The sequence below is a fragment of the Drosophila hydei genome, unplaced genomic scaffold (assembly GCF_003285905.1).
Source record: "Drosophila hydei strain 15085-1641.00,03,60 unplaced genomic scaffold, DhydRS2 tig00008116-arrow-pilon, whole genome shotgun sequence".
In the NCBI taxonomy this organism is placed as follows: domain Eukaryota; kingdom Metazoa; phylum Arthropoda; class Insecta; order Diptera; family Drosophilidae; genus Drosophila; species Drosophila hydei.
The window spans coordinates 1,382,291-1,394,404 of NW_022045829.1; the positions used below are offsets into that span (position 1 = coordinate 1,382,291).

At 36.8% G+C, this 12,114-nt stretch overlaps 2 protein-coding genes across 3 annotated transcripts in view; one reads left to right on the forward strand and one right to left on the reverse strand.

Moving 5' to 3' along the window:
* LOC111598989 (chaoptin) overlaps positions 1–12,114 on the forward strand; it is a 57,975-nt gene that overhangs the window by 23,529 nt on the left and 22,332 nt on the right. Inside the window, exons 1-2 of one of the 2 annotated variants that reach the window (XM_030224692.1) lie at positions 7,927–8,031; positions 8,229–8,530. In XM_030224692.1, the coding sequence (XP_030080552.1) occupies positions 8,230–8,530 (301 nt within the window). In that variant the 5' untranslated portion in view covers positions 7,927–8,031; position 8,229. Of the gene's footprint in view, positions 1–7,926; positions 8,032–8,228; positions 8,531–12,114 lie in introns of those variants that run through there. The other variant, XM_023314492.2, reaches the window with a different exon arrangement.
* On the reverse strand, positions 4,816–5,365 carry LOC111598990. The gene is made up of 3 exons (XM_023314493.2): positions 5,212–5,365; positions 5,043–5,153; positions 4,816–4,984 (listed from the first exon to the last, which is right to left on the reverse strand). Exons 1-3 carry the CDS (start codon positions 5,276–5,278, stop codon positions 4,845–4,847), a joined length of 318 nt encoding a protein of 105 aa, XP_023170261.2. The 5' UTR covers positions 5,279–5,365; the 3' UTR covers positions 4,816–4,844.

The window sequence follows — 12,114 nt, forward strand, 5'->3', positions numbered from 1 at the left end:
AAATGCATGAAAAGCGCTTGAAAAGCTCCAAATGCTTCAGCTGCACGCAGAGTCTTGGGCTCGGGCTTGCGGTTTCTGGCCACTGAGCAGAAACACACAAAGATATTTTCGTTTGGGCAGCAAAAAATGCTCCTCGTATGCAACATTTCTATGGACTTTGCCTCTGCATAACCAAATGCAATTAAGGCACAGTTTAGCCGACTTACACGACGCTCCAAAGGCAGTCGAAAATTGAGTAAGCTCAAATTGAATTGAATCAAAAGAAAGAATGCAAAACAATTTTCCTTGACTTTTTCCTTTCTTTTCGTATTGAAAGTGTTTAAGCAGAAAAGGAAATGCTTATTTATATGCGTTGCAAAGTGGGGTATTAAGGGGAATTATTGTTTAGAATTAAGGCTGTGTAACAGGTTGAAAAGAATATTAAATATATGCTTAGATTTTATTGATAGGCTATACAATCGATGAAAGTAAACAATAAGCGATGATTTAGAATTCAGGAAGATCAATAATTGATGGGGTTCTCGTGAGTCTCTTGTATATTCTAGTAGATATGTTATGGCTCTCTCGCGTTATCTCTTTCTTTCTCTCTCTCTGTTTCCCTCTCTTTGTGATTCCATCTGAGTCACATCTCTCTGCATATAAATCTATTTGTCCCTAACCCTTTTTTTTTTTGTTTAACAACTGCTTAATTTAGATAAATATCGATAAAAATCGATGTTAGGCATATACTACATTCTTGTATATACTTTATCACTATGTATACCATCAATAGCTATTTTACACTTTTTGTCCATTATTCTCTCTAAATTTGATGCTGAAAACCCTACACGCTATCAACTTAAAGTTCCAAATATTTATACTTGTATTCCCTACTATAAATATTCAAATCTCTTTCTCGTCATATCTCGAAAACTTTCAAATCTATAGTCTTAATGTTCTGAGTATATACTTCTTATAGCTTAAGTTGACAAAGGGTAAAGTCTTCGTTTAATATCTCTTTTCATATAATTTATATTATATTGATTTCATTTTATCTCGAAAACTATAGCAGTAAAATATAATATGTTTGGTATGGGAATGCTATGAATGTATATATAAATTTTAAACATTATACTTTTTGCATGCCAACCCTTTGCTAACAAATAATACCTGCTAAGCACTAGATTACTCGAGGAAAACTAGTCAGCTGATGGTGATCTCAGCTTATCCCCAACTCTGACACTGGCAGCCACAAGCCACTTTTGCTTCTTTATTTATTTAATTCGTGTAACCCACATCCCTTTTAACTGCTCCCAAAAAAGCGCCGAGTTTAAAGAGTGTTACCACACTCATATAATATTATAATTTAATTCCATTTTTTTGTTGGCCCCGCAACTATGGCAACATTGTCCGCAGCAGCTGCTGCTGCTGTTGCTGCTGCAGTGTCATATATATTTAATTATTAATATAATTAATATTTTTTTGCTTGCACAAGCGAACTGTAAATAATTTATGCAACCAAAAATTGCATTGGCATAAAAAAGCATTAAAACTAAGAGCAATTAAAAAGCCCAATTAAATGTGAATTTTTAAATATGTGAGAAACAAAACAAACTCTTGAAGCAGTTGCAAAACGCTTTGATAAAATCTTTTTTGTTTTGATTTTGGAAAAATGAAACCGTAAAACAAAAACGAAACAATTTCCATGAACTTTGAAGGCATCTAATTGACTTTGAAGCGATTTTACGGCGATTAACTCGAATGTATCTCACAGAAACATGATGCCCAACTGCTGAACATGTATATATATTTCTATATATGTATATGTATCTGCTCTTACTTAACTTCATTTAAAGTTTTGAGCAGCTGCTTAAATTTTTGCCGCGCCCGAAGAGCAGAGCAGCAGCAGCAGCGGCGGCAAAGGCAGAGGCAGAGCCAGCTTATGTGCTAAATTTAAAACCTGCATGCCATTTACCAACAGACACACACAAATACACACACGTACACACACACACACACACACTCACACATACATGCATGTAAAAGCAACTTACATATGTTATTATCGCACAAACTCGCAAATTTTCGCCAGAGCGCAACGGCTCCCAAATGTATGCTACGTTTTTCAGCATTTTTCTTGCTGCGCTGCCTCTGCCGCCGCGCTGCCCCCAATGGACGCTCATACTTAAACATATTTATGCTAGTGGCAGGACTCGTTGGCTGCCGTTGCTGCTGCTGTTTGTTTTGCAGCTCGTTGACATTTGATGTCACTGTGTCAGCGGCATAAAAAATTAAAAGTATTAAAATGATGCTGAAATCCCAGGCTCCGCTGCCCAAGCCCTGATCCAAGCAGAAGTTTAGTAGTGACTGTAATAGAGAGAGACAGAGAGAGAGAGAGAGAGAGAGAGAGAGCGAGAACAGCTGAGCAAATCGCTGGCATAATATGCGTAATAAAAACTTGCGGTCGGCCTTTCTTGCCTTCAGTTTGACCTTTTCCATGGCAACTTTCCACTGTTGCCGGCCATGAGAAGGGACAGTTTGTTCTGTTGTTGTCGCTGTTGTTTGTGCGTTCCCAGTTGCTGCTTGTTATACTCTAAAGTAAGTGAGCTCTTTTACTCTGACATCATTTAACATGACAAGCAACTGAGAGCGCGCTACCCTAGGCAGTTGCCGACTTGCAAATGTCTAATGTCATATAAAACTCACAAAACTCTAACAAAAGTTAAATGGGTTTTATAAAAAAAAAAAAGAAATATAAAATCATTTTAATTAAGCTACCTTTCGCGTCACGTATTATTTCTTCAACATATATAAAAATATTTTTTATTTATTATTAAGAGTTTTAAAATGTATAATTAACAAAATGAATGTCAAAACTTTAATAAAAATTGACTTAAAGCATTTTTCTATATTTATTTAATATTTCATTTTGACCTTAGAAGAACTTAGAACTTGAAATAATCCACAATAAATATCACCTATTTGCTATACTCTAAAAAATTCATAGAAAATTTTGTTTCTTAGTTTGAAATTTCTTTCAAATATCTTACGTATCATCTATACTCTATTTTGTAGTATTATATATACAAATCTTTTATGTATTCAACACCAAAAGGAGAACTGCACAGCCCTGGTTCATGTTTCACTCTTGAAGCGTAACAAAAATTCGTTTTAGGCAAAAGCTGGAATTTTTGAAATTTTTAGGTTTTTTAAAGTCTTAACTCACCGCTTCGGGGCATAGACGGGGGTCAAGCAGCTAGGCAGTCAGTCAGTTAGGCACTCAGGCTATGAGGCGCCCGCATTGGGGCAACTGGCGGTCTGTGCGTGACAGACGTTGTTCTGCCTGTCACACGCTGCCCGCCAGTTTGCTTTGTTTTACGCGTAATCTGTCTGTCTCACTCTAGCTTGCTGTGCTCTTCTGTTGTACCTGCTGGCAATGGGCATTACGTCTGACTGTCTCACGGCCTCTCTCTCTGTCTGTCTGTTTGTCTCTCTGTCAGCCAACAAGTTAGTCATTTGCTGTATCAAAAATAAAACGCAAATAAAAAACTGTTACGACATATTTATCTTTTCTGGCGCAACTCTCGACCGTTCTGCCTGCTCGACTTTCTGTGGGTGAGATGTTTGTGCGTGTGTATTTGAGCAGAAATAAATTTGAAGGTGCATAAAAGAAGAAGCAGCAGGCGTACACACACACATCACTCACGCGTGCAGTCAACTGTGTGATGTATCGTTTGGTTTCACATGGTCAGCCCAAATGTTGCAAAAGTCTGATTCGATTTGTCACCATCAACATAATGAAAAACAATCAGTAAAATGCCAGACGGCAATTGTAGATTGATATTGATTTAGCTGAGCAAAGTTGCGCAGACAGCCTATGACAGCACCTGCCGATGATTAGGTAAACACTTTGAGAATCACCGAGAGAGGAGGCAAAGGAAGCAAACACAATTCAATGGTTTCAAAAACTATTTAATGCATTCAAATTGGCAGCAAAAATTAAGTAAATAGCAGCAAGTGAGGAAAAACACTTTCAAATAAATATGTAAAAGCATTGCATCAATATTAACTAATTAGAAGTAAATAAATAAAACAGCAGATTTAAAAATATACAGAAAAGCAAAAGTACAAAATAAATAAATATGAAATGTCAACAAAATGTATTTAAATTTTACGACAGTTAACATCCGAGTAAATATATTGATATAGAACTGTATAAACAAGTAAACAGACTGCTCTCTTTAAGGACTCAAGTATGAGCTAAACTGAGGCGAATCAGTTCTTGAATTACTTGCATTTTCTTAAGAAAGTTTTCAGAGCTTTAAAATTATTTTTCATTTTTTAAATTTGGCAAAGCACAGCATCGACTGCTATCGAAAAAGAATATGGAATTAGCTATCGAATAATGAACAATATCTGCCACGCCTTTTTTGCCTTTTACATGCATCGAATTCCCATTTTCAATGGGTTCAGACTTTATCCCAGGCTGAATTAATTATGCTTAGCCTAAACTCACGCAGACCCAATGGAAGTCTGTTTAGCTGTCATGAGAATTGCACAGAAAGGTCGTGTTAAAAAAACTCCGTTCAAATTGTATTTACAAGTTTATTCGCTGTCATTTAGAGTATCTTAAGTGTTTTTGTCTCAAGCTGTTGTCACATGATTAGCACCATATAAAAATGTATCCAGTAAAGAAGCTCCATCTTTGTCCGACTTGCTTTATTGCTTTAATTCGCATTAAATTACAGTTAAGTTTGTTCTTATCGCTCTCGTTCTCTATATCTGCTTCCTCTCTCCCTCTCTCTCTGTCATTTTTTGAAGCTCTCCTTTCTTTTATCAGCATTTTCTAGTACCGCCCTCGCTGCTTACGGCTTGGGCTGGCGCTGTTCCAAGTAGCGTGGCCCAAAGTAGTGGGTGCGTTGGTATTGAATGCTTCTTTGCTCTGCTTCTGCTTTATTAACCTGAATCTTGACCTTCGGCAATACAAACTGCTCATAATACTCATCTACAGAGGGAAAAGCGTCACACACATATATAGATTAGCTTATCTATAGAGCCCTTACCAAGTGTTAGTTCCATAATATTTGTATTGAACATATAGCAGGAGTTTTGCATGCCTCGATTGGTGTTCGGAGCGGCTGCATCAGCGCGCACATGCTGCTCATAATATTCATCTGTGGAGGAGACTCAATGAGTACATATAGCTTATGTAGAGAGAGGATTCCTGTTTGCCTAGCGTTAATTCGAGTTTCTTAGAGTTTAACACTTTTAACTGCTCAGCACTTGATTGTTCAGCCATTGGAAAGCCTTTTCAACTTTCTCAACAAATTTCAATTGAACTTTTTCTCTCTATCTCAAGTTTTAAATGCGTTTGACGTTTAATACTTGAAAGACTTGATTTGAGTTTTCTAAAGTTGTTGCTGAGGAGTGCGGAGTCAATAATATATCGATATCGATAGTCAAATAGAATATAGAATATAGAATATAGAATATAGAATATAGAGTATAGAATATAGAATATAGAATATAGAATATAGAATATAGAATATAGAATATAGAATATAGAATATAGAATATAGAATATAGAATATAGAATATAGAATATAGAATATAGAATATAGCCGTTATATATAATATATCCCATTATTTTCTAGAGAAAACGAATGATTCTTCACAGTGCATTAAACTTGGCTTTTAGTCTAAGCTTTTAGTATATGCTTTTAGTCAAGGCTTTTAGTCTACCAAAATCCTTGACTAAAGCACATGTTTCAATTCCTAAGAACTTGGAGCTTAGGCAACATATATTTTACTTATCCCAAATTCTAAGCTGACTTAAATAACTCGAGCGCATGCCTTGACTAGGGACTCTCAACTCTCTTTCCGTAGTAGTGCCTATCAGTAAAGGAATGTGAGTATATATATATATACATTTTTTCGGGGGTCTCTACTTTTATGGCGCCTCGTAATGTGCGCAGAGGTACCCAAACCATCGAAGCCTTAAAGCTCAACAATCGTGCTAATGGGCCGTACTCGTCGACGTCGTCCTTGTCAGAGTTCTAGCAGTTGTCGCCCGTCGTCGTCGACGTCGACGTCGACTTCGTCTGGTGTGCCAAAGTTTTTATTTGTTATTATATACTTTGGCGTGTCAAATAAACATCACACATCTACGTACATGAAACATGTTTTATATGCCAGCGCTCTATGAACGTCCTCTATGTGTGTGCTGACGTGTGTACGTGTGTGTGTGAGTGTGTGTGTGTGAGTGTGTGTGTGTGTGTGTGAGTGTGTGTGTGTGTGTGCGAGCTTCTACGTGCTGTGGTTGCGCACTTTTTTTGTGTTCAAGTTTGAGGCATTTGAATGCGAGCATGTAAGAGTATATGTATGTATGTGTGTGTGTGTGTGTTTGCGTGTGTGGGTATTGGAGTGTGAGTGCTGTAGCTCGTGTGTGACTGCGACTCATTTGCATGAATTGTCGCAAGCTTTTAGGTGAACTTCACCCTAAGTCGAGCTGAGGAGTTGCTCATAAGGCGACAATGTGTGAGCACAGTGGTATGCAAGTGCATAAACTAGAAATGAAAATTGGTTTTTAATAAGTTTTTAATGCAATTATAAAATTATTCGAGGTAGTCTTAAACATAAGTCTCGAATTGATGTATTCTATCTTAAAACATTTTTTATTGCATTATAAAATGCATTGATATATTTTTAGTAGCATAAAACATTTGTTAATTTTAAGTTTTTTTTGCTAATAATTTTTTATGTGTCCATATTTAATAGTTATATTTACAGTTATATCTAAAATTTTATATCGTTATATCTAAAATTTTGAATTTTTTTTTTAATGTTTAGTCTTACTCGTTTTTATTTTAGTTTTACTTTATTTATTTTTTTATTTTATATAAAAAAGATAATTAGGATTTCATGAAAATTTTATTTCATTTATTTATTTTGTAATGAATTATTTTATGTTTATATAAATATATTTTAAGCTTGTCACTTTCTTAGTTTAGTAATTATTTAATTTATTTATTTTTTTTTTTGCTTTTTAACAGTTTTTCTACATATATTTATTTCAATATATGTTTTCTGTTTATAAGCAAATCGATTTTGTACCACTGTGCTATTGAGTTGCGACTTTTAATGGTGCTCTCATGGCATCGGGAAGGGAATACCGTTAATTTTATGCCATTTTATTCACCCTAACGTGCGATTTATGCTAAGCAGTGACAAATAAATAAATGCCTAGACCGAAGGTGTCTGCCAGAGCTCGCCTAATGAGCGTCTTCATATATCATGCGTCATGCTTCATTTATTTGCAAACAAACAGCAATAGGTATATTTGCAAATCCACCAAACTATTTCCAACTATTAACTATATTTATTTTCAATGTTTTTATTTTCTTGAATGTTCAATTTGTTTTGGGCAGCCATTGAGAAATTGTTAAACTGTTGCCCTACTGTGTTTATTTGATATTTCAGACAAAATATTGCAATTTTTCGAATATTTGCATTCATATTTTTTGCTTCCTCTCTCGCTCGCTCTCTTCTTCTTCGTTTTTGTTTGCTAATTTTTTTATGGGGCTTTTAGTTTGTGTGAGCTTTGCCGACTAAGTGCTGGTCCTTTGCAAATGCATTCCCTTACAACTTTTATGACGCTGACAGTTTTTGCTTCTGTTTTATTTCGAATTTTTTTAAATTTAAACAACAAAAAAAAAAAACATTTTAGTAAATTTTCAAATTCTTAGTAGCGTTTTAATATTTTATTAAGGATGGTCTTTTACAATTTGAGCTGAGCTGCCGACAAGCTTATTTATTCGTGCATTTATTGACACAAAGCAAGAGATGTTGTTCATATTTTTTTTATATATTCTTTTTGCTTAGTTTGCCTTTATTTTATGTAAATAAATATTTGAGTTTATGATGAACAAAGCGAGTTACAGCAATATTTATTTTGATAACAGGGAAAGGCACTAGAAAATCACTTCTGATATGCCAAGAATATCTCAAGCAAATAATATTTTAATCAAATTGTTTGTATCTGCAAAAATATGTGTAAGTATTTTGACAAATTTCAATGCAATATTGCAGTTATATTTACTTCAAGTGGATCTTAACTAAACTCCTTTTCATCTGCTTTCTCACATGCCCTTGCCCACAAGATAAAGCACTTAAAATAACTCTAAGTCATGGCCCAAAAATACTAAGCGTATTAAGCTGTTAACTAACTTTTCTTCTATCCTTTCCCTCAGCATGCACCTGTACCTAGCGCTGATCTCGTGCCTCGTCTGCACCGCACACTGCTGGCAGTTCGATGGTGGGGGCGCTGCTGCTGCGGGTCAAAGGTTGCAGCGCAATGCCAGGAATACGGCGCGAGCCTTGGCACGTGGTCCACCGCCGGCGCGAGGATCAGCTGCGCTGCTTGGCAGCCAGCAGCAGGATGTGCTCTATGCGTGTCCACTCAACTCGATGTGCCAGTGCGCTGGATTGCCCAACGAGACGTCCACGCTGATTGAGATTAATTGCAACGAGGTGGCGCTGTACAAGTTTCCAGGTAAGATATATAGGTATAAGTATATGTATATATATATATATATTTATATATGTATTGAAGTTATTCAGCTGCTGTCAATGTGTGCTGGACCAGCAGCTGCGGCTACATTCAACTTGTCTCGCTTTTATTTATGTGGCAAATATTTTTGTTGCCAACTCGGGCGACAATGAAACTTGCCACTAGCTGCTTTACTCTCTGTCCACCCCGCTCTACCTCGCATTCTCCTTCGCTTTCCCTCTGTTGCCTGGAGCGCAATGTAATTTTTTAATGAAGCTTCAAACGGCTTTGTCCTGCCTGCTTGGCTGGCTGCTTGGCTGCCTGCCGTTGCTGTGTTACCCACAACAAAATTAAATCTTACATTTAAGTTTGCCAATTAGTTGTAAAAATAAAGTTTTCTTCTTCATTCGCTGGGCTGTTTTTGTTTTTTTCTTTTTTTTCTCGGGCTATGGCTCTTCTATAAAGTTTTTTAACGATTGCTGTGGCAAAAATTCAACGCTAATTTTGTAGTTTTTAAGTAATGAATGGCAAGTTTTGTGCTCCATTGTCATTTCGTTAGCATTGCGCATTCGTTACCCCAAAAAACTCTCTGAACTGCCCTCGCTCCCACCCGCCAACCTCTCTCTCTCACTCGCCCTGTTGTGCCGCAAAAATATTGCCATTAGCTACAGTGCTGCAAAATGCAAACAACGGGCCACGCCTGCCGCCCTTTTTCATGGCAAGTTGCGGCATAAAGTTGCAAATACTCCCAAAAACTGTTGACTACCAAAACACACACAACACCACTTACACACACACACTTACACACACATTGACAGACAGTCCAGGCAAATGTCAGATATGAACGCTCGAGCCACTGAAAAGTTTTCTTGGCTTCCAATTGCGCTGGCTCTTTTAGGGGGTTGGGGCTGTTGCTTGGCAGGCAGGAGTGTGCGGCAAGTGTGCTGCCTGTTGCTACGCCCACTGCCTGGCCTGCTCTGCTATTGCTGTTTTCCGCATTGCCAATTAATCTATCAAAATATTCGACGTATTTCGAAAATTTACTTTTTCTACTGCGACTTTGGCTGCTTATCCAGGTTATTTGTTATAACAGATGTAGACTTAATGAATTGTATATGTATATATATACATATATGTATATACATATATAAATGCATTGCAATTCAAAAGAATTTTGATTGATTTTAAAGCCTTAATCTCTGAAAATTAATAAGTCTAACTGTAGAACAGGTAAATAGTAATCTAACTAAAAAACTTGTTCATCTTAGCTCTGATAACGAGGCAGTTTTAGTTTCATTTGCCATTTGCCACGACTTCCAAGAAGTTGTCAACTTCTAGAGCAGCTCAACAATAATTCAGCTGTTAAATTCATGGTTTTCACTTATCAAACTGTTAAAGAAATGAATTAACCCTAGCTTTTTTTATATATATAATTGATGCTTAACCTTTAGAGCAGCTCAACAGTTAATAAGTTGATACATTTAGGGGTTTGAGCTATAGAAAAAAGTAATGCTTGCTTCACACACTCAAAGGGAATTAATTTGATTTGTTAATCTATATACCACATTCAAGTCTATAAAAAGGATGTTCAAAAAAAGCAACAGCAAGAGAATTTACAGTAAATCTATAATATTTAAAAAAAGTTACTGGAGTTCTGGTTTTGAAATGTTTAAGCTTCATCCAAGGCTTTATGTAGGGGATCACGCATTTCTCAGTTCTCAAAGCTCTGAATGTTGCCTTGACATCAGTCAAACATAGACAGAGATGGAACATCAGACAGGCAGAGAAAGAGAGAGAGAGAGAGATAGAAAGAGAGAAAGAGAGAGACACAGTCAGACAGACTTTTTCACTTGATTAACAGGAATTTGATTTCATTAGAAAGCAACTTTAATAAATAAGAAACAATGTAATTTTGTCAAATACAAAAAAATTTGTTATCTATAATTAACGATAACAAAGCAGAGCAGAGCTTAAAGTGAGCCAAAGTAAATTTTGTTGCATTTAGATTAAATTCCAGTCGACATATTTGAAATGCTTACGCAGTTCAAGAAATTCCACTGGCATTTCTGTGAGCATGAAATTCATGAAATTTTTATTCAAATAATAATGTTTTATTCAATATGATTTGGCGCGTTTGTGCAGACAGTTGCAGAGCTCTGGCCCGGCTGTTGATTAGCTTGGCTAACAAATCTTTTGCCCCAGGGGCAAACGGGCGTTACAACTATTGCAATTACAATCTGCTCGCTTATATATATATATATAAATGTGTGTGTGTGAGTGGATATATATTCAAACAAATGTCTCACTTGAATGCAATTTATGTCTTGCATTGGAAGAAACTGCAGCAAATGCACAAAACTTTTGCCAATTAGCAATTCTAATGTGGAAAAAACGAGCTGATGCGGGGGCGGAGACGGTTGGGGGCGCTGCCAAAAAACACTTTGCTTGACAGTCTGGCTAATTGCGTGCCACGCCCGCAAAAGCCGCCGTCCAGTGCCCACAGCTGGACATTGTGCTGTGGCTAGGTTTGCTTTTGGCCACAGCAACCACTGGCATGCCGGGCCAGGTCTGTCCTGTCTGTCCCGGCTGTCCAGGCTGTCCCGTCCTGTCTGTCTGCCTGTCTTTGGCCTGCTCTGTCCTGTCCTGGCCTTGCCCGGCCCGGCCAGCACACATCAGATGTTGCATACTTTTCAGCGCACAAAAATATGCAACCAGCAGCTGCAGCAGCGGGCGGCATTCGCAATGACGATGACAACGACTTGAAATTCATTAAAAATTCCAAAATTTGTGTTGCCAAAAATATGTGACAGCAGCAACAGCAACAGCAGCAGCCACAGCAAAACATTCGAATATGCCTTGACGTTTGCAGCACAAATAAAATAAAAATTAGATAGAAGAAAAGTTATTTGAATTGTGCAGAGCATATAAAATACTCTGTCAGACATGTTAAATATGCTCTCAAAACTAAAGGTAAATATACCTTTATATATGTATATTTATATAACTGTAAATATATATATATACTTATGTATACCTATTCATATTCACCTATAGTTAGCTGTATGTACACAAATGTAGCTTAGACTTCATTTCATATATGCAAGCTCTTTGGGCTGCAGCAGCCTATACAATTCAATGTTTTTAATATAAATATAATAATATAATAATACAATGGAATTTGAAACTTAAAGACACAATAATCTGCTTGCAGGCTGAGGAACTCATCTAGAATAGTTTAAAATTGCTTTCATGACAGATCTTATCACAGCTGCTCTGCTCATACATATTGAATGCTCTCAGAGCAGAGCCAATGCTACGTCAAGTCTCATTTGACTTGCAATTCTGGTCAGCGATTGGCTGTAGAAGTCTTTTTAAGCGCTGTATGACGGGCGCATCTATGAAGCATACTGAGATATATTTGTCTCTCTCTCTCTAACACACTTTCGCTATGTGCTGCGCAGCATAGGCATAGCTGTGTGTTAAAGTGAGAGAACTCTAGTTATATAATGTGTATATGCGTGTGTGTGTTTGTGTTTGCATAAGTTGACAGCGGCATGATCACTGCAATTGTGGCTTGTCAATGTCAG

Coding starts and splice junctions, on each gene's coding strand:
- LOC111598990 (XM_023314493.2), bottom strand. CDS start 5,278: ATGGCTGAACAATCAAGTGCTGAGCAGTTAAAAGTGTTAAACTCTAAG. Junction 5,154..5,211: donor GAAACTCGAATTAACGCTAG/GCAAACAGGAAT, acceptor TCTCCTCCACAG/ATGAATATTATGAGCAGCAT. Junction 4,985..5,042: donor TATTATGGAACTAACACTTG/GTAAGGGCTCTA, acceptor TTCCCTCTGTAG/ATGAGTATTATGAGCAGTTT.